We start from the raw sequence: 22490 nt of genomic DNA, 5'->3' as shown, positions 1-22490 counted from the left end.
ATTCTTTCTGGTTGTATCACAGCTTGGTCAGGCTCCTGCTCTGCCCAAGATCACAAGAAACTACAAAAGGTTGTGAATGTAGCCCAGTCCTTCACGCAAACCAGTCTCCCATCCATTGACTCTGTCTACACTTCCCGCTGCCTCGGCAAAGCAGCCAGCATAATTAAGGACCCCACGCACCCCGGACATTCTCTCACCTTCTTCCTTCGGGAAAAAGATACAGAAGTCTGAGGTTACCTACCAACTGACTCAAGAACAGCTTCTTCCCTGCTGTTGTCAGACTTTTGAATGAACCTACCTTATAGTAAATTGATCTTTCTCTACACCCTAGCTGTGACTGTAACACTGCATTCTGCACTGTCTCCTTTCCTTCTCTATGAACAGTATGCTCTGTCAGGAAACAATACTTTTCACTGTATCCCAATACGTGACAATAATAAACTAACTCTAACAGATATTTATCTTGTAAATTTCCAATTGTTTCTGAGTGTGCCAGCCTGTCCTGTCCGCCTTACCTGCTGCTGCAGCTTTCCAGCAGCAACACTCAACCTGAGCCAACACAGGCACGTGACCTCACCGCCGCTGGGTTTGTTACACATCCGCTTCCGTAACTGCGCCTGCGCGCGGCCCGGAGGCGGGGCGCCCGGCCTGACACTCAAACCGGCGCTGCAGGCGGGAAGAAGCAACCCCGCCCCCTCCCTCTGATTGGTTCCGTTCCCCGTGTAGCCTCGCCCCCTCACTCTGATTGGTTCTATTCCCGGGCATGCTCCGTGTCAATCAGCGCGATGTCGATGCCGTGTGAGGACCGCTCTTGTTAACCCGGGGCAGCGGGTGAGTGACAGAAGCTTCCAGCTCCGCGCGACGGGGGATTTGTTTCTCGGACAATAAAATGGGCGCCGCCTCCTCACAATAAACCTCAGTTCCCGCCCCGCGGCCTTGCAGCGCGAGAGCGCCTCACGTGACCAATGCCCCTGCAGAAAAGGACCACGCCCTTTATCTATGTCCCCGCCCCTAATTTATTGTCCCCGCCTCCAACCTGGACACTCTCCCACCCACATTAACCTCCCCCCCCCACGCTGTCCCCTCCCCCACACTGTCCCCTCCCCCCCACGCTGTCCCCTCCCCCACGCTGTCCCCTCCCCCCCACGCTGTCACCTCCCCTGTCCCCTCCCCCCCCACGCTGTCCCCTCCCCCCCACTGTCCCCTCCCCCCCACTGTCCCCTCCCCCCCACGCTGTCCCCTCCCCCCCACTGTCCCCTCCCCCCCACGCTGTCCCCTCCCCCCCACGCTGTCCCCTCCCCCCCACGCTGTCCCCTCCCCCCCCACGCTGTCCCCTCCCCCCCCACGCTGTCCCCTCCCCCCCCACGCTGTCCCCTCCCCCCCCACGCTGTCCCCTCCCCCCCCACGCTGTCCCCTCCCCCCCCCACGCTGTCCCCTCCCCCCCCCACGCTGTCCCCTCCCCCCCCACGCTGTCCCCTCCCCCCCCACGCTGTCCCCTCCCCCCCCCACGCTGTCCCCTCCCCCCCCCACGCTGTCCCCTCCCCCCCCCACGCTGTCCCCTCCCCCCCCCACGCTGTCCCCTCCCCCCCCCCCACGCTGTCCCCTCCCCCCCACGCTGTCCCCTCCCCCCCCCCCACGTTGTCCCCTCCCCCCCCCCCACGCTGTCCCCTCCCCCCCACGCTGTCCCCTCCCCCCCCACGCTGTCCCCTCCCCCCCCACGCTGTCCCCTCCCCCCCCCACGCTGTCCCCTCCCCCCCCACGCTGTCCCCTCCCCCCCCACGCTCTCCCCTCCCCCCCCCACGCTCTCCCCTCCCCCCCCACGCTCTCCCCTCCCCCCCCACGCTCTCCCCTCCCCCCCCACGCTCTCCCCTCCCCCCCCACGCTCTCCCCTCCCCCCCCACGCTCTCCCCTCCCCCCCCACGCTCTCCCCTCCCCCCCCACGCTCTCCCCTCCCCCCCCACGCTCTCCCCTCCCCCCCCACGCTCTCCCCTCCCCCCCCACGCTCTCCCCTCCCCCCCCACGCTCTCCCCTCCCCCCCCACGCTCTCCCCTCCCCCCCACGCTCTCCCCTCCCCCCCCACGCTCTCCCCTCCCCCCCCACGCTCTCCCCTCCCCCCCCACGCTCTCCCCTCCCCCCCCACGCTCTCCCCTCCCCCCCCACGCTCTCCCCTCCCCCCCCACGCTCTCCCCTCCCCCCCCACGCTCTCCCCTCCCCCCCCACGCTCTCCCCTCCCCCCCCACGCTCTCCCCTCCCCCCCCACGCTCTCCCCTCCCCCCCCACGCTCTCCCCTCCCCCCCCACGCTCTCCCCTCCCCCCCCACGCTCTCCCCTCCCCCCCCACGCTCTCCCCTCCCCCCCCACGCTCTCCCCTCCCCCCCCACGCTCTCCCCTCCCCCCCCACGCTCTCCCCTCCCCCCCCACGCTCTCCCCTCCCCCCCCACGCTCTCCCCTCCCCCCCCACGCTCTCCCCTCCCCCCCCACGCTCTCCCCTCCCCCCCCACGCTCTCCCCTCCCCCCCCACGCTCTCCCCTCCCCCCCCACGCTCTCCCCTCCCCCCCCACGCTCTCCCCTCCCCCCCCACGCTCTCCCCTCCCCCCCCACGCTCTCCCCTCCCCCCCCACGCTCTCCCCTCCCCCCCCACGCTCTCCCCTCCCCCCCCACGCTCTCCCCTCCCCCCCCCACGCTCTCCCCTCCCCCCCCACGCTCTCCCCTCCCCCCCCACGCTCTCCCCTCCCCCCCCACGCTCTCCCCTCCCCCCCCACGCTCTCCCCTCCCCCCCCACGCTCTCCCCTCCCCCCCCACGCTCTCCCCTCCCCCCCCACGCTCTCCCCTCCCCCCCCACGCTCTCCCCTCCCCCCCCACGCTCTCCCCTCCCCCCCCACGCTCTCCCCTCCCCCCCCACGCTCTCCCCTCCCCCCCCACGCTCTCCCCTCCCCCCCCACGCTCTCCCCTCCCCCCCCACGCTCTCCCCTCCCCCCCCACGCTCTCCCCTCCCCCCCCACGCTCTCCCCTCCCCCCCCACGCTCTCCCCTCCCCCCCCACGCTCTCCCCTCCCCCCCCACGCTCTCCCCTCCCCCCCCACGCTCTCCCCTCCCCCCCCACGCTCTCCCCTCCCCCCCCACGCTCTCCCCTCCCCCCCCACGCTCTCCCCTCCCCCCCCACGCTCTCCCCTCCCCCCCCACGCTCTCCCCTCCCCCCCCACGCTCTCCCCTCCCCCCCCACGCTCTCCCCTCCCCCCCCACGCTCTCCCCTCCCCCCCCACGCTCTCCCCTCCCCCCCCACGCTCTCCCCTCCCCCCCCACGCTCTCCCCTCCCCCCCCACGCTCTCCCCTCCCCCCCCACGCTCTCCCCTCCCCCCCCACGCTGTACCCTCCCCCCCCCACGCTGTACCCTCCCCCCCCCACGCTGTACCCTCCCCCCCCCACGCTGTACCCTCCCCCCCCCACGCTGTACCCTCCCCCCCCCACGCTGTACCCTCCCCCCCCCACGCTGTACCCTCCCCCCCCCACGCTGTCCCCTCCCCCCCCCACGCTGTCCCCTCCCCCCCCCACGCTGTCCCCTCCCCCCCCCACGCTGTCCCCTCCCCCCCCCACGCTGTCCCCTCCCCCCCCCACGCTGTCCCCTCCCCCCCCCACGCTGTCCCCTCCCCCCCCCACGCTGTCCCCTCCCCCCCCCACGCTGTCCCCTCCCCCCCCCACGCTGTCCCCTCCCCCCCCCACGCTGTCCCCTCCCCCCCCCACGCTGTCCCCTCCCCCCCCACGCTGTCCCCTCCCCCCCCACGCTGTCCCCTCCCCCCCCACGCTGTCCCCTCCCCCCCCACGCTGTCCCCTCCCCCCCCACGCTGTCCCCTCCCCCCCCACGCTGTCCCCTCCCCCCCCACGCTGTCCCCTCCCCCCCCACGCTGTCCCCTCCCCCCCCACGCTGTACCCTGCCCCCCCACGCTGTACCCTGCCCCCCCACGCTGTACCCTGCCCCCCCACGCTGTACCCTGCCCCCCCACGCTGTACCCTGCCCCCCCACGCTGTACCCTGCCCCCCCACGCTGTACCCTGCCCCCCCACGCTGTACCCTGCCCCCCCACGCTGTACCCTGCCCCCCCACGCTGTACCCTGCCCCCCCACGCTGTACCCTGCCCCCCCACGCTGTACCCTGCCCCCCCACGCTGTACCCTGCCCCCCCACGCTGTACCCTGCCCCCCCACGCTGTACCCTGCCCCCCCACGCTGTACCCTGCCCCCCCACGCTGTACCCTCCCCCCCCCACGCTGTACCCTGCCCCCCCACGCTGTCCCCTCCCCCCCCCCACGCTGTCCCCTCCCCCCCCCGCTGTCCCCTCCTCCCCCCCCCCCGCTGTCCCCTCCCCCCCCCCCCGCTGTCCCCTCCCCCCCCCACGCTGTCCCCCCCTCCCCCCACGCTGTCCCCCCCTCCCCCCACGCTGTCCCCCCCTCCCCCCCCCCCCCACGCTGTCCCCCCTCCCCCCCCACGCTGTCCCCCCTCCCCCCCCCACGCTGTCCCCCCTCCCCCCCCACGCTGTCCCCCCTCCCCCCCCCACGCTGTCCCCCCCTCCCCCCCCCACGCTGTCCCCCCCTCCCCCCCCCACGCTCTCCCCCCCTCCCCCCCCACGCTGTCCCCCCCACGCTGTCCCCCCCTCCCCCCCCACGCTGTCCCCCCCTCCCCCCCCACGCTGTCCCCCCCCCCCACGCTGTCCCCCCCTCCCCCCCCCACGCTGTCCCCCCCTCCCCCCCCCCCTGCTGTCCCCTCCCCCCCCCTGCTGTCCCCTCCCCCCCCCAACGCTGTCCCCCCCTCCCCCCCACGCTGTCCCCCCCTCCCCCCCACGCTGTCCCCCCCTCCCCCCCACACGCTGTCCCCCCCTCCCCCCCCCACGCTGTCCCCCCCTCCCCCCCCACGCTGTCCCCCCCTCCCCCCCCCACGCTGTCCCCCCCTCCCCCCCCACGCTGTCCCCCCCTCCCCCCCCCACGCTGTCCCCCCCTCCCCCCCCACGCTGTCCCCCCCTCCCCCCCCACGCTGTCCCCCCCTCCCCCCCCACGCTGTCCCCCCCTCCCCCCCCACGCTGTCCCCCCCTCCCCCCCCACGCTGTCCCCCCCTCCCCCCCCACGCTGTCCCCCCCTCCCCCCCACGCTGTCCCCCCCTCCCCCCCCACGCTGTCCCTCCCTCCCCCCCCACGCTGTCCCCCCCTCCCCCCCCACGCTGTCCCCCCCTCCCCCCCCACGCTGTCCCCCCCTCCCCCCCACGCTGTCCCCCCCTCCCCCCCACGCTGTCCCCCCCTCCCCCCCACGCTGTCCCCCCTCCCCCCCACGCTGTCCCCCCCCTCCCCCCACGCTGTCCCCCCCCTCCCCCCCACGCTGTCCCCTCCTCCCCACTGACCCCACCCACTCCAAACCTCACTCTCCGTCACTGGCTTTAAACAATAAAACAAAGATTAATCGCGAATATCATCGCTGTGCTATCATTAACATCTCACTATAGACAGCTCGCATTATTCACGCAAACAGTCAGACTTGCCAGTCTGAACTATCAGTCACGTGGTTAAATACTGTGGAAGCTGGAAATCAGGACAGAAACTGCAGCTCAGTCTGTGTCTGTGGAGGGAAACAGAGTTAACATTTCACTTTTCATCAGAGGCGCTGACAGAATTCTCAGCTTACAGTCAGAGAAAGTGGAGATGAGAGAGGAAAGGGTTGTTGTCAGGCAGCTCTCTGAACAGTCCTCACAGAAACACTGGATGGCATTCCCACACAGAACAGCACAGCATCACTTGACAATATAACAGTTTGTACAATCCCCATACCTCCCCCCCCCATCTCGACACTGCTATCGGTTCAGGAGCTGCTGGGCTGGCTGTGATGTCAATAATGGTGAGATTGATGATGTAATTAACCATCTTTAATATTCACTCCTGTTGGTTATTGTTTGGGAGGGACAGAGACCTCTTCTCCACACTCACTCGGTGCCACACATGCCACCTGCCATTACCTGGAGATGACTTTGATATCAAGGGCAGGATATTTCCAAATACAGCAGCCAGTATCCCCAGAGGAGCGGGGTTGGGGGGGACACTTATCCTATGTCTCCCATCTGTATTTGCAGACAGTTTGGAATATAATTGGAGCACGAGTAGGGGGAAAATGCACAGTGCAGACCATTTTTCACAAGGCATGTGAATACTAGCAGCCCAAATATAATCTGGAGTAAGGAAGCCATGATGTGGAGATGCCGGCGTTGGACTGGAGTAAACACAGTAAGAAGTCTCACAACACCAGGTTAAAGTCCAACAGGTTTATTTGGTAGCAAAAGCCACGAACTTTCGGAGCACTGCCCCTTCGTCAGGTGAGTGGGAGTTCTGTTCACAAACAGGAATGCGAGTTTTTACAGGTCTCAAAGGTACAGACAATGTGAGTGGAGAGAGCGTTAAGCGTGATGGCCTTCACGACACACGACAACGCAGAGTCGCTGAGCAGAGACTGAGAGCCAAGTTCCGCACACATGAGGACGGCCTCAACCGGGATCTTGGGTTCATGTCACACTATCAGTAACCCCCACGACTTGCCTGGGCTTGCAAAACCTCACTAACTGTCCCGGCTGGAGACAATACACATCTCTTTAACCTGTGCTTAACCCTCTCTCCACTCACATTGTCTGTACCTTTAAGACTTGATTACCTGTAAAGACTCGCATTCCAACCATTATTTTGTAAATTGAGTTTGTGTCTTTATATGCCCTGTTTGTGAACAGAACCCCCACTCACCTGACGAAGGAGCAGCGCTCCGAAAGCTAGTGGCTTTTGCTACCAAATAAACCTGTTGGACTTTAACCTGGTGTTGTGAGACTTCTTACTAAGGAAGCCAGACAGTAGATAAAGAATGGGTTTCTGTGTCCCCCTTGGTTGGAGAGTCGAGAGGTAGGGGGGGTCATAGTTTCAGAACGAAAGGCTATAGTTCTAGGTGGCAGATTTAAAACACAAATGAGGAGGACTTACTTCACCCAAAGAGTGTGAATTGTCCACCCCAGAGTGCAGTGGACGCCGGAATACTAAATAAATTTGAGGTGATGGATAGGTATTTAATTAGTAGAGGGGTGTAAGGCTATAGTGAATGGGCAGGAAGGTGTAGATGAGATCAGCCATGATTGTATTGAATGGTGGAGCAGGTTCGAGGGACTGAATTGCAGCTCCTGCTCCTAGTTCTGTTCTTGTGTAGGGAGTTGCTCGATTAGGACTGATAATGAGGAAATTGTGAATCTTTCAAATTCACTGCCCCAGTGAGATGTGAATAATCACACAGCTTCTTTAAAACAGAGGGTAGACACAAAAAGAACCACAGATATGGGAGTGGGGGGAGTGATGTTAATGTTTGGACTAGACACCCAGAGCCGTCCCAGGCGAATGTTCTGGGAACCCGAGTTCAAATCCCTCCACAGTAGCTGGTGCAATTTAAATTCAATTAATAAATCTGGACTATAAAGCTAGCCTTAGTGACAGTGAGCATTAAACTGTCATCGATTGTCGGAAAAATCCATCTGGGTCACTAATGTCCTTTAGGGAAGGAAAACTGCCGTCTTTATCTGGTCTGGCCGACATGTGACTCCAGAGCCACAGCAATGTGGTCAAGTCTTAACTGCCCTCTGAAATGGCCCAGCAAGCCACTCAGTTCAAGGGTAATTATGGATGGACAATAAATACTGGCCCAGCCATCAACACCCACATCCCATGAAAGAATAAATGAAAAATAGGGCAGAGACGTAGAGGTGCTGAATGGCAGAGCAGAGCAGGCTTGAGCGGCCGTGTGACCTATTCCTCCCATTTGTCACATTATTATCGAATCATAGAATCCCTGCTGTGCCGAAAGAGGCCATTCGGCCCATCGAGTCGGCACCATCCACAATCCCACCCATCTCTATCCCTGTAACCCCACATATTAACCCCACTAGTCCCCCTGACACTAAGGGGCAATTTAGCATGGCCAATCAACCTAACCCACTCATCTTTGGAGTGTGGGAGGAAACCGGAGCACCCGGAGGAAACCCACGCAGACACGAGGAGAAGGTGCAAACTCCGCACAGACAGTCACCCAAGGCTGGAATTGAACCCGGGTCCCTGGCGCTGTGAGGCAGCAGTGCTAACCACTGTGCCACCGTGCCACCCTTCTGTTTTCTAAATGTTAGGTTCTGTTTCTTTATGTGTTGTTTACAGTCAATCCCTCAACGTGACTTGCATTTATGTAGCACCTGTTAGGAGCTCAGAACAACCCAAAGAGTTTCACAACCAACTAAGCACTCTTTCCAAGTTCACTGTTCAATGTAGGACATGTGATAACTAATTAATGCACAGAATTGTGATCATTAGCAGATCATCTATTTCTGTGACATTGCTTCAGAGATAAATACGACTCAGATCACCAGGGATAACTCCCTGCTGCTCCACAAAATATTGCCAAGGTATTTTTTATATGAATAAAAGGCCTTTTGGCTAAGATCAAGTGTAGTATCGACATGCTGTGCTTGGTTGAGGTCATTAGGTTACATTTTAACTTCATTTGAAGCAATTTTTAAAAGCGGCATTTTGGCTAAGATGTAAATGAGATCAAGCCTTGGAGGAGGAGCAAAGCCTACTCCTTTCAGCTTGGATCATGTAGATCAAGCCCAAGACAGGAGGTGAGAGCCCTGTCTTGTCAGCTTGGATCGGGAATGTCTCAACTTGTTTTTCACTTGGACTCAGTACCAGAGGGGTGTCAGTTCCAAGAACCACTGCCTCCACCCTCCCCCCCCCTCTCCATTTCCATCCACCCCCCTCACCTCATTTCCATCCCCCCCCCCCCCAAAACCAAGATTTCATGTCTCAGGAGAGGTGAAAACTGGGATAAGGAAAATACTTTGGCTGCCTTAACTTTTCTTTATTTCAATAAAGCAGAGTCTGACAAGAGTCCAGAATGCCGACAGAAGGGGAACCTACTGCTCTGGTCAAAGCAGCCCACCTGATGATCCTGTCTACCTCCTGGGGCATGCAGATATGGGTATCGTTCATATCGGGTAAGATGCGGGAATGAGCCAGCTGTACAAGAGTTAATCAGCTCACAAGTTTTTTAAAGATTGCGTTCAGAACCATGTCAGGTTAGCACTGCTGCCTCACAGCGCCAGGGACCCGGGTTCAATTCTGGCCTCAGGTCACTGTCTGTGTGGAGTTTGCACATTCTCCCCGTGTCTGCGTGGGTTTCCTCCGGGTGACCCGGTTTCCTCTCCCAGTCCAAAGATGTGCGGGTCAGGTGGACTGGCCATGCTAAATTGCCCCTAGTGTCAGGGGGGTTAGCAAGGTAAATATGTGGGGTTACAGGATAGGAACCGGGTGGGATTGTGGTTGGTACAAACTAGATGGGCCGATTGGCTGCCTCCTGCACTGTAGGGATTCTATGACCAACAAATTAAATCTTTCAACCACAGATTAACGGTTGAATCCGCCTCACGCAAATTGACTATTTTTATTCATGAAATCATTTTACTTCCTTCTTTTACACATTATTTAATGGCATGTTATATTTTTAAAAAAACATACTCTTTCTGACGAAGGGTCACCCAGACTCGAAACATTGGCTCTATTCTCTCTCAATGTGGAGATGCCGGTGTTGGACTGGGGTAAACACAGTAAGAAGTTTAACAACACCAGGTTAAAGTCCAACAGGTTTATTTGGTAGCAAAAGCCACACAAGTGTGGCTTTTGCTACCAAATAAACCTGTTGGACTTTAACCTGGTGTTGTGAAACTTCTTACTCTATTCTCTCTCCACAGATGCTGTCAGACCTGCTGAGATTTTACAGCGTTTTCTGTTTTTGTTTCAGATTCCAGCATCCGCAGTATTTTGCTTTTATCTATATTTTAAATAATTCTGGAGTCGATACCCCTTTCCTGCTCCCTCCTGGAAACCCTTGAAGCAGCTGTAAGTGGAGCACAATAACTAGTGACTCACTCGCGGGGGGGGGGGGGGAGATATACAAAATAGAATCCTATAGAAAGGTCAACCTAGCCTGGGAGCTAGGAAAGCTTAGACTCTATAGTGTGTTTTTAATTGTGTATGACATGGGTAGTTGCAAGATATTGAGGTTAATTTTATCCAAGGTTTTGCAAAGTCGAGTCTGCTGCTGGCCAGAATCTGCAACAACATTATTACAGCAATTACTTACATTTCCATTGTAAACCTTTACAGGTACAGTTTCACCATTGAATATTGACATAATCGCACCAGCTGAATGTGCAACATTTGCAGAATTTTAATGGTCTACAGGTTTTTGGTTTGTGGTTTGCTGATGGCTTTCCCAGATTCGAGTTACCGAAAGCCCCAGAGTTCCTGGTCCCGACTGCATTGGTCTGAGCATGTAATGTAGCCAATGTAGACCCAAGCAGCTCCGAACAGCTGAGTTTCGAGTCTGAGTGACCCTTCGTCAGAAAGAGTATGGTTTTTAAAAAATATTACATGCCATTAAATAATGTGTAAAAGGAGGAAGTAAAATAATTTCATAAATAATAAAATGTCAATTTGTGTGACACGGATTCGGCCGTTATTCTGTGATTGGAAGAGTTAATTTGTTGATGGTGGGGAAGGGAATGCGAGGGAGATTCTCTAGCTGATTACAGGTGACCGGGGCTGTTCTGCCCATCTGGAAAGATACTGTTCCCTGCCCCCCATGCCCGGCAGTACCCAGTTGTTGTTTAAATGATTCCAGATTTTCCCCTCTAGCGCTCTGTTGGAAGTGTGTACAAAGTGTTCATTGCTTTCTGTATAACAAAGATTTTCTTGACATCAGTTCTAAATTTACCATTGACAAGTTTGAATTTTTGTCCGTGAGATAAGATCAGAACTTAAAGGCCTTAAAACTGTTCTTTCTCCGCAGGTTTTGTGCTGATTAACAGCATTAGCAGACATTCTTTCGGCTTAGTTCAAAGCAGCTTGTTTCCTTACTATTTCTACTCTGTCCTGGGAGGCTCATTCCTCAACCTGGCTATTTATGCCTTGTATCACCCACACGAGTTGCTCAACAATGATGAAGCCATTCAGGTAACTCACAAACAACATACACAACTAATGTCGTAACCTCGGGTCAGCATGCAGTGACTTCAAAAAGAGTTTTGTTCTCCCAGTTGTGTCTCCTGTTCACCCAAAGACTTTGACTGTTACTGCAGTGATATTCCACAGTTATATATCTGACCTTTCCTCATGTGCTAGTAGATAATGATTATCTCACAACTGAAGGGGCCCTCCTTTATTACCCTTGTTTAATTCCCAGCAGAAATCACTGGGAAGTGAACAAGAGTGAGATTCCAAATGACCCCCTCTTCCCTCCCCCAATGTCCAGGAATGTTGAGGTCAGTTATGGTGTTCTCATCCATTACCCCTGCTGAGATTGGCTAAGTTAACACAGAGAGGGGAGAGGGTGGGGGACATTTTATGCGGTTCACTAACTTTAGCAATGTAGTAAACACAATACAAGGGGAGTTTGCTGACCAATACATCAACTGTAGTGGAGAAAGAACACTGTGGGAAGGGCCAGTGAGTTGGAACTCTGGTCTGAGATGCCACCTGAATGGAGATAGTTCAGTCTCCTCACACGACAGAGTTCCCAATCGCAGCAGGATGTCTCAGAGATGTCCCGGCTGTGTTAGAGGCAGCCGCTTTGGCTAATGAAAGGCAGCAAAGGTGAACTCTTGGGACAAGAGTCTATGTTGTCGTCTGCAGGAGCTGAGTGGGTCCAGGGAAACAGACCGTGCTTGGGGATATTCCAGAGTAATCTCATTGATCTTACTTGCCCACTGTTTTCTCACAGATAACATCGTTTTTTGTCTGCGTGATCCTCTCTGCGTTTAATGCCCAGTGGTTTGGTCAAACCACCACAGAGATTATGTTGGAGATGCACGAGATCGAGAAAGAGCACCACTTGGGACAGGAGGTGGGGTTTGGAACCAACCGGGAACTCTACAAGAAGCTGAAGAAGAAGGACCCTAAATATCAGAAACTGCGGCGACGGTTTGTCAAGTACCATGTCCTCTCCGTGCTGTGTAACCTGATTTGTGTTTTCTGTAATGGACTGAATCTGTTCTACACTGCAACCAATCTGAAGACATTCTAGAAAATCTCTGTTATCTCCCTCTGAGTCTGCCACAATATTTCTTTAGGGATTTTGCAATACTCTGGATATTGTGATTTCTTGTGTGCTATCTCCATTTTGATCATTGTGCTCGAATGATGCTAATCACTGTTGATCAACAGGAAACAGTCCAGCTTCAGAAAGCTTTTATCTGTGAGGAGCACTGGCTTTCCCCATTGCCCTTCGAGCTCTGGCGCCCAGACCAAGTCAGAGACTCTGTGGTAAAGGTGTGACATGAGCTGAGTTTAACAGTGCAAGTCCCCTGCACAAGACCCCGGTCAATATTGTGTTGAATCACACGACGCAATGGTTATGCCCCTGGCATTGCAGCCTTCTCTTGGGAATATTAACTGTGCCTTGTTTTGCAATTCCAGCTTTCTTCTATTTGAAGTGTATCTCGATTCACCAGCTTCAGTTTAGAATCAGGATCTGACAGAGATCAGCACCAGGTGGTGATGTATCACTCTGCTGCCCTGAGACTGAGAAACATTACCATGAAGCGTACAAGGATGGTCAGTGCAGACAATGAAAAACATGGGGTACATCCCAATGAAGGTGCAGTTAATGCACATGACTGGAGATGTGCAAAGAGAGCTTTACTCCTACTCGCTCATACATGGAATTGCTTAATAACATTGGAAAAGATGTATATTCTAATAATGCTCCCCCACTTGCACAAACAAATTAATTTGTCATCAAATGCTATTGGGTTGGATACAGGAAGGTACCTTTTCCTTATCTAACAGCAACGTACTGCAGATTCTGAGAACCTGAAATATAAACAGGAAATGCTGGAAATGCTGAGCAGATTGGGCAGCATGTGGGGAGAGAATTAATGTTTCAGAGTGAGGAATGTTAGAAATGTCATAATTTTAACGTAGGAGGAATGGGGGAGGGTGGATAAAAGCCAGGTCTGGGATAGAGCGGCAGGCAGCAGTCGGAAGAGTTGTTGAGGTCAGGCCAAAGGGACTGACGATGGGACAAGTAAAGAAGCAAAAGCTGTGTGCAGAGAAGGTGTGAATGGCAGCGTTTGCTGTGTCTCCTGTCAACACAAGATGGCCGCCGATACCCATCTGTTCATGCGCACTTGTCTGCATGTGTGCAGATGACCAATGGTGACATTTTTACGAGACAGTTTGCAGAGACACCGTGCTGATTGGATCTTTTTTGGATCCTGAAGCCATTCACCCAGTTTCTGAGCCCCGCAGACGGAGGGCAGTCGGGGTGTGGCCTCCCTGCAGCTTCTGGCCTGCACCAAGTGGATCAGAACCTCTGCTCCCCATCCTGATCCCCAGCTCCATTTCATCCCTGTGCCCCATCGAACCACTGTCTTTAATAACAGTTTGATCTTTACCACTGCCCACTCTGTCGCTCGCAGTGTTGTCATAGTGTAAAACAATACAATTGCGCATAAACAGCAGGATAATGAGCTACAATCTGACCAGAAGAACAAGATTCAGGCAAAAGAATCATGAGAAAGAGCAGAGATTTCAATCTGAAATGGTTGAACTTGGTGTCGAGTCCAGAAGATTGTAAAGTGCTTACAATGCAGCCTCTATAGTGGTGAGACCAAGCACAGACTGGGTAATCAGTCCATGGAATACCAATCCACAGCATGATGCTGAGCAAAGAACAGTACAGCACAGGAAACAGGCCCTTCGGCCCTCGAAGCCTGTGCCGCTCATTGGTCCAACTAGACCAATCGTTTGTATCCCTCCATTCCCAGGCTGCTCATGCGACTATCCATGTAAGTCTTAAACGATGCCAGCGTGTCTGCCTCCACCACCCTACTTGGCAGCGCATTCCAGGCCCCCACCACTCTCTGTGTAAAAACGTCCCTCTGATATCTGAGTTATACCTCGCCCCTCTCACCTTGAGCCCGTGACCCCTCGTGATCGTCACCTCCGACCTGGGAAAAAGCTTCCCACCGTTCACCAGTGGGAAGCTTCCAGTCACTTTAATTCTCCACCTCACTCACACTGAAATCCCTGAGCTCAGCTGCTATCCCAGTGAAACCCAACACAAACTGGAGGAACAAGTTCGCTTAGACACGTTACAGGAGCTATTCGTTACACTGCCATTCACACCTCCTCTGGAAATATCAAGATCAAAGCAAAATACTGCGGATGCTAGAATCTGAAACAAAAACAGAATATGCTGGAAAATCTCAGCAGATGTGACAACATCTGTGGAGAGAGAATGGAGCCAACATTTCGAGTCTGGATGACCCTTTGTCAGAGCTAAGAGCAAAGAAAATCAGAAGAGATTTATGTTGCCACATTCTCCATTCTCACCCCCCCTCCCCACCAGGGCAACTGCCACATCCTTCAGGCAATCCCTGAAGCATCTGTACCTCTGTCCAGCCATTCACATACTTTGATCACTTAATGGACACCCTTGGCACCCTTCTCAGCCTTCCTCATCATCATTTACAGAATCACAGAATACTACAGTGCAGAAGAGGCCCTTCGGCCCATTGCGTCTGCACCGATGCATGAAAGGCCCTGACCTGCCCACCTAATCCCACCTGCCAGCACGCGGCCCATTGCCTTGAGTGAGCCAAGTACTCATCCAAGTAGTTTTTAAAGGATGTGAGGTATCCCGCCTCCACCACCCTCCCAGGCAGCGCATCCCAGACCGTCACCACCCTCTGGGTAAAAAACGCTTTTCCTCAAATCCCCCCTAAACCTCCCACCCCTCACTTTAAAGTTGTGTCCCCTCTCAACTGACCCTTCAACTAAGAGAAACAGCTGCTCCTTATTCACTTTGTCCATGTCCCTCATAATCTTGTACACCTCGATCAGGTCGCTCCTCAGTCTTCTCTGCTCCAGAGAAAACAACCCAAGCCTATCCAACCTCTCTTCATAACTCAAATGTTCCATTCCAGGCAGCATCCTGGTGAATCTCCTCTGCACCCACTCCAGTGCAATCACATCCTTTCATTTCCTTTGTCCAATTACAACCCCTTCTCCCCAGCATAAATTTCTTCTGATTTCCTTTGCTCGTAGCTTTGACGAAGGGTCATCCAGAGTCGAAACATTGGCTCTATTTTCTCCGTAAGAAGTTTAACAACACCAGGTTAAAGTCCAACAGGTTTATTTGGTAGCAAAAGCCACACAAGCTATTTTCTCCTTCATACAGATGCTGTCAGACCTGCTGAGATTTTTCAGCATTTTCTGTTCTCCTCTGGAAACATCTTTTATATCTAAATTTGTCCCATTAACACTCCCTTTTACCCGTCACCACCAGCCGTTTTCTTATTAAATGTCTCCTGTCTTCTGACCTTTTATCCACCCTTCCCATTTCCATATTAAAACAATGGGCTTCCTAACTTTCCCGGTTCAGTTGAAATATCACAGCTGAAACATTTAACCTGTCGCTCTCCATAGATGCTGCCAGATTGGCTGAGTATTTCCATTTGTTTTCTTCTGAATTTGTTGGGAGTTAATGTTCCAGGTGAATGTGGCCAATGTCGTTCAATTAATAAAGGTGACACTGAACTGCCACAATGTCACTGAGCTAAAAACGAAACCTCGGGGAATAATCTCAGCACAACATCTAATCAAACCAAGAGAAACGGGACCATAATATTAACCATGTTAATCACACAGTGTGTGCCCTGCAGTGCCCTTGAGAGTATCACTGGGCACTGTGTGTCCCTTTCTAGCACTGCTGCATATGGGTGTGATTATTCCAGACAGGCAGGCAGCCAGAGTGACTCCTTTATCCCCGGTCACCCTGAGCTGGAGTCACAGAATCCCTACAGTGCAGAAGGAGGCCATTCGGCCCATCAAGTCTGCACCGACAACAATCCCACTCAGGCCCTATCCCCATAACCCCACTTATTTACACTGCTAATCTCCCTGACACTAAGGGGCAATTTAGCATAGCCGATCCACCTAACCCGCACATCTTTGGAGAACGTGCAAACTCCACACAGTGACCCAAGCCAGGAATCGAACCAGGGTCCCTGGCAATGCGAGGCAGCAGTGCTAAACACTGTGCCACCGTGCTGTTTACCATCTATTGTCTCAAGCTGTAAACAGTAAGAAAGTCCTCAGCCTATACCTCCAGGGATCCCCACCCATGGAATTTGGATTCAGGATAAAGGGTAGGAAGAAATATATCCTTTTAAATAAAAGCTGGCATGCTTTTTTAAAGATAGAGTCTTGTCTCTGAGCAGTTAGGAGGAAACGGAGGAAAATCTCATATTCTAGCCATGAGCTGTGTGGATGTTGCTGCTGATAGCAGATTATAACCGGCAGCTATTCGGTTCATCTTAAATAGGTAGAGGGAGGATAATTAGCCAGTGTGTTCCTTCTGAATCTGGGGAGCCGTGCTGGAAATGGTGTAAGTGGGTGCATGTTTGAACTTTGGGGAATGACTGAATGGGATCAGCTGTCAGATATGTCAGATAGTCTGTGACTGACTGGATCCAGTCAGAAGAATATCCGGAGGGTTAATGTTATCAGAGGGAGTCTGCCAACCTCCACATGACAGAGAAGAAAACCACAGAAACAGCAACATTGAAGTGACTTTCTGATGTGACTGAGTGTCCTTTGGGAGAGTCACTGCTTAGTACTCTCGGAGGGTGGCACAGTGGTTAGCACTGTTGCCTCACAGCAGCAGGGACCTAGGTTCAATTCCAGCCTTGGGTCACTGTGTACAGTTTGCACATTCTCCCCGTGTCTGCATGGGTTTCCTCTGAGTGCTCCCGTTTCCCCCCACAGTCCAAAGATGTGCGGGGTAGGTTGATTGGCCATGCTAAATTTACCCTAGTGTCAGGGGGGTTAGCAGGGCAAATATGTGGGGTTACGGGAATAGGGCCTGGGTGGGATTGTGGTCGGTACAGACTTGATGGGCCAAATGGCCTCCTTCTGCACTGTAGGGATTCTATGATTCTATATGAATGCAGCACATTGATAATATACTATAACCTTCCATAAAAATCCATCGGAGGCACAATGGCATCTCTGAACCAGTACAACTATAAGGAATGTAAGTGCCTTAGGTCTAACTTGAGACCGAATGAGCAATGATGTACATGTTGACTTAGAAAATGGATTCTGTAAATCTGATCTGCCTGTCTGATCTTCCTGTCTAAAGGAAGAGATTGGATGATATGTTCAGATATTGCAGTTTCCAAGTTACCTTCAAGCCTGCCAAGTGTCGGTGAGAGTCACTGATTTCTTGTTGAAATGCTTTTACCTTTTTGCTCTTACGAGAAAACTTGAAACATTCCATTCTCACCTCTCCCCCTTCCCACTGGTGTGATCTTAACAACTGTGCATTAAATGTACTCATTGAAAAACCCGAAGCCATCACATTTCACAAGAGCACCTTTTATTTTGTTCCTGCACAGTAGCAGCAGTGCAGCTCGGTCACAGATGGTGCAGTCACAGCCTTTTACATTTCGGAGCTATTTCCAGACTTTCAGAATGGCTTTAGACAGTGGCTGAGGAAGAAAATGCCTGATCAGTCTGCTGTCAGTCAGGGAGAGTGCTGTGACTATAACTGATCTCAGAGCCAGTGTGTTAGGGCAGAGAAATGAAACATATTTGCTGCTGCTTGTCCAAACTATTCGTTATATATGTTAGGGGACATCACACATGAAGACAAAGTAATAGGGTGGAGTTAGAGTCAAAGTTTAAAGTTTATTCATTAGTCACAAGTAAGGCTTACATTAACACTGCAATGAAGTTACTGTGATATTCCCCTATTCGTCACACTCCAGCACCTGTTCAAGTCAGTGTGCCTAACCAGCACGTCTTTCAGACTGTGGGAGGAAACCGGATCACCTGGAGGAAACCCACGCAGACACGGGGAGAACGTGCAGACTCCACACGGACAGTGACCCAAGCTGGGAATCCAGGGAATCGAACCTGGGTCCCTGGCGCTGTGAGGCAGCAGTGCTAGCAACTGTGCCGCCATTAGTGTGGGGAGGAGTAATAGGAAAGTTTTGGTGGTGAGGGTGGGGTTGAAAGGGGATTCAATGAGGGTTGGGGGAGGGGGAATGTTGAGGTGGGTTTGAGTGGGGATTCAGTGAGGGTTGGATTGAGTGAGGAGACGTGAGGGTTGGGTGCGGGGTTGTGGTAAAAGTGGGGGAGGGAGAAAGGGTGGGTTTGAGGGGATTCAGTGAGGGTTGGGTGAGGGGGTGTGGTGAAAGTGGGGGAGGATGGGTTTGAGAGGGGATTCAGTGAGGTTGAAGGGGGTGAGAACTGCTTGTATACAGTATTCCTCAGATGTTCTGCTCAGGCAGGGAGCTGCATATGAACAGTGTACATTGAGTCAATAAGTGTGTAGGAGTCATTCACTGCGTTTATGTTTGTGGTTTCAGTTATCAATGTTGGACAAACCTTGTGTGTAAGAATTTCAGGCACATTATATTTATCTGTAGTAGTTCCATAACTCGCACAAGATGAGGGCTAACCACTGCTGTACCTTGCCAAGGATAAACAAGAACCAATCACAGAAATCCATGGTCACCAATGTCCTTTCTGGAGTGTGGTATCTGAAGAGAGATTCTACATCACAACTGATCTGTCCCCTTTTGTTTTCTGAACCATTTCTCTCTGGTCACATCTTGGTGAATACCAATGGAATTAGTTTTCTATATTAAACAGGCTGTATAAATATGAGTTGGTGTTCGCTGCGAAGAATAAACCTGGTTAAAAGTAGTAAGCTGCATATTCCAAACAAACTGTTCATCAACTCCTCCCCCAAAAAAATCACCCTCAACCCCCTTCCTCGGAAAACACTGCACCATCTCCAACCTCCCCTGATCCTTGTCCATTTCCTTTTATATGTTATTGCTGCTGAATGTTTCTCTCAATTAAGTTTTTACTCCCATACACTCTCCATCAGAAAGGTCACATATCCCACAACATTGCTGTTTCTATTCCTGCCATTCTACTGAAACTCATCCATGCTTTTATCAGGTTCAGACTCCACTGTTTAAAAGCTTTCCTGTCAAGCAGCCCAAGGTTTACCATCTGTATTGTTCAGCTCAATAACTCTGGTACTTAGAACAAAAACAAAAAATTACAGCACAGGAACAGCCCTTTGGCTCTCCAAGCCTGCACCGACCATGCTGCCTGTCTGAACTAAAAACCCTCCCCTTCCAGGGACCATATCCCTCTATTCCCATCCTTTTCATGTATTTGTCCAAATACCCCTTAAAAGTCACTATCATATCTGCTTCCACTACCTCCCCCGGCAGCGAGTTCCAGGCACCCACCACCCTCTGTGTAAAAAGCTTGCCTCGTACATCTCTTTTAAACCTTGCCCCTCGCACCTTAAAGCTATATCCCCTAGTAATTGACTCTTCCACCCTGGGAAAAAGCTTCTGACTATCCACTCTGTCCATGCCCCTTGTTATGGTGAAATTAAAGTGATGGACACAAAATGGTTACCTGGCACACAAAATGGACTCTGGGAAGGGACATTAAGAGGCGCAGACAGTTACAGAGTTAAAACCTGCAGTATCTGAATTGCTGCAGGAAACTGGTCAGAGCTTGAGGCACTTTAGGTAAGAGCAGACCCAGAACAATGAGTCTGATAATAAGGTCAGCCACTGATGGGGACATAAATGCATAAATGTAACAAGATCAGCCACTGAATGTATATATCAAAACCAGTCGTTGATAGAGGACATAACTGCATAAATGTATCCATTCTATGGACAATGATATATTAACTGTCCATGTCCGTACCTGTTTGCTTGTAACGATGTGTTAACTATCGATGTCCGTATCGGTCTACTCAACTTGTAACGATGTGTTAACGGCTAATGTCCGTACTGCCTATTGTCTAAAAGGTATAAAGATGGTCAACTACTATTGTGTAATTGAGAAGGTAGCTGCCAAGTACTGCGGAGTACCAGTGCTTTCTCCCAAAGCTTTGTCTCGGAAATAAAACTGTTTTGTTGAACCTCCAAGTCTGACTCCGAAGTGGTAAATTTCCCACAACACCCCTCATAATCTTGTAGACTTCTATCAGGTCATATATGCAGATTAAAACCACCCATGATAACTGCAATGCCTTTCTTATACGTCCTCATGATTTCTTCCTGTATACCCTGTCCTACAGTGTTAGGGAGGCCTATGCAAGCGAACAAGCGATTTACCATTGCTGTTTCTTATCTCTATCCCAACTGATTCCACATCTCGATCTTTAGAACCAAGATCATCTCTCTCTATTGTATTATCATCCTCAATTAACAGAGCTACCCAGCACCTTTTCCACACCTCCTGTTGTATCAAATCACATCAGATCCCAGTCTTGCTGATTTCCAGTGTGACACCTCCAATTTTAAATTCTTATTTTGGTAATCGTATCACCACATTGCCTTGCCCCTCATCTATGTAATCTTCATTTCGACAACATTCAACATCACCCAAACACTTCCTCAGACACTGCCTGCTTGAGCATCCCTTTTGCCATTCTCAGCAACCTCACTCTCCTTCGCTTTGACCAAATCTTTGCTCCTGTTGCTGCTGTTATGCCTCTGGAACAACCTGGGACTTTTTTCATTCACACAGAAGGTGCTGTATAATTGAGACTGATGCAGGAAGAGCTTCACTGTCCCATCGCGCTTAACATCATGATAACAAAATTCATGATAACAATAATGTCCATGTCCATGTCCAAATGTAGCAAGACCCGGGCAACATCCTGCCTTGCGGTGACAAGTAGCGAGTAACAGTCACACCACACAAGTGCTAGGCAATGACCATCTCCAACAGGAAGGAATCTAATTATCGCTCCATGACATTCAATGGCATTACCATCACTAAGTTCCCCACTATCAACATCCTGTTAGTTACCATTGACTAGTAACTGAACTGGAGCCGTATAAATACTGTGGCTACCCTAACAGTAGGGTTGGAATTCTGCAGAGAGGCTTGGAATTCTGCAGAGAGTAGATCACCTCCTGACTCCCCAAAGCCTATCCACCATCTACAAGGCACAAGTCAGTGTGATGGAATACCCTACATTTGTTTGGATGAGAACAATTTCAACAACACTCAAGAAGCTGTGCACCATCCAGGACAAAGCAGTCCGCTTGATTGACAGCCCTTCTACAAACATTTATTCCCTCCATCCCCGATGCACAGTGGCAGCAATGTGTACCATCTACAAGATGCACTGCAAAAACTCATCAAGGCTCCAAAGGCAGCACCTTCCAAACCCATGACCACTACTATCAAGGACAAAGCTGCAGGTACATGGGAACACCACCACCTGGAAGCTCACCTCCAAGTCACTGGGTCACAATCCTGGAACTCCCTAACAGTACTGTGTGTGTACCTACACCACATGGCCAGAAGTGGTTCAAGAAGGCGGCAAAGGTGGCTCACTAGCACCTTAACGTTTATTTATTAGTGTCACAAGTAGGCTTACATTAACACTGCAATGAAGTTACCGTGAAAATCCCCTAGTCACCACACTCCAGCACCTGTTCGGGTACACTGAGGGAGAATTTAGCACGGCCAATGCACCCTAACCAGCACGTCGTTCAGACTGTGAGAGGAAACCAGACACCCGGAGGAAACCCACGCAGACATGGGGAGAATGTGCAGACTCCACACAGTCACCCAGGCCAGGAATTGATCCTGGGTCCCTGGCGCTATGAGGCAACAGTGCTAACCACCGTGCCGCTTCTCAAAGGCAATTAGGGTTGGGCAATACATGCTGGTCGAGCCAGTGACACCCTACATCACATGGATGAATAAAAAAATACACAAATTGGTGGGGATTATTACAACAATGGAACTTGTGTTCTTTATTTTAAACCTAATGACATTTTCCCCATCCTACATGCTGGAACATAAATCATAAGGATCACTTCTGAAGAAACCTACAAACTAAATGAAAGGAAGGTTAATATATTGATTTTTCACATTAAAAAAAAATGTATTCACGGAATGTGGGCATTACTGGCTAGGCCAGCACTTATTGCCCATCCCTAATTGCCCATCAACAGAATGGCCATTTCAGAGTCAATCCCATTGTTGTGTGTGTGAGGTCGCCTGTAGGCCAGACTGAGTAAGGAAAGCAGATTTCCTTCCCTAAAGGACATTTGCGAACCAGATGGGTTTTTCCGACAATCGACAATGGTTTTATGGTCCTCATTAGACTGTTAATTCAGATTTTTATTGAATTCAAATTGCACCATCTGCTGTGGTGGGATTTGAACCCGGGTCCCAGAGCATTACCCTGGGTCTCTGGATTACTAGTCCAGTGACAATACCACCACATCCCCCTAGTCCAGCCTAAACTGATGGGAAACAATAATATAAAAGTGTTCCAAAGAAGAATCATGTTGGACTCAAAATGTTAACTG

General features: G+C 52.6%; 1 protein-coding gene across 2 annotated transcripts; it reads left to right on the top strand.

The window, feature by feature from the left end:
* The first annotated feature begins 749 nt into the window (after positions 1-749).
* On the top strand, positions 750-20075 carry LOC144487546 (transmembrane protein 205-like). Of its 2 annotated transcripts, XR_013496427.1 has the most exons (5): positions 750-831; positions 8923-9041; positions 10895-11058; positions 11825-18107; positions 18167-18224. XR_013496427.1 is itself a non-coding variant. In XM_078205628.1 (4 exons), exons 2-4 carry the CDS (start codon positions 8942-8944, stop codon positions 12125-12127), a joined length of 567 nt encoding a protein of 188 aa, XP_078061754.1. In that variant the 5' UTR covers positions 750-831; positions 8923-8941; the 3' UTR covers positions 12128-20075. The 2 variants fall into 2 exon arrangements, 1 of the variants encoding a protein (XP_078061754.1); XM_078205628.1 differs by having other exon boundaries at positions 11825-20075.
* Positions 20076-22490: the final 2415 nt, after the last annotated feature.

This window comes from Mustelus asterias, unplaced genomic scaffold (genome assembly GCF_964213995.1).
Source record: "Mustelus asterias unplaced genomic scaffold, sMusAst1.hap1.1 HAP1_SCAFFOLD_863, whole genome shotgun sequence".
In the NCBI taxonomy this organism is placed as follows: domain Eukaryota; kingdom Metazoa; phylum Chordata; class Chondrichthyes; order Carcharhiniformes; family Triakidae; genus Mustelus; species Mustelus asterias.
Note: the sequence above shows the minus strand (reverse complement) of the source record. Positions and strands in the feature narration are given on the sequence as shown.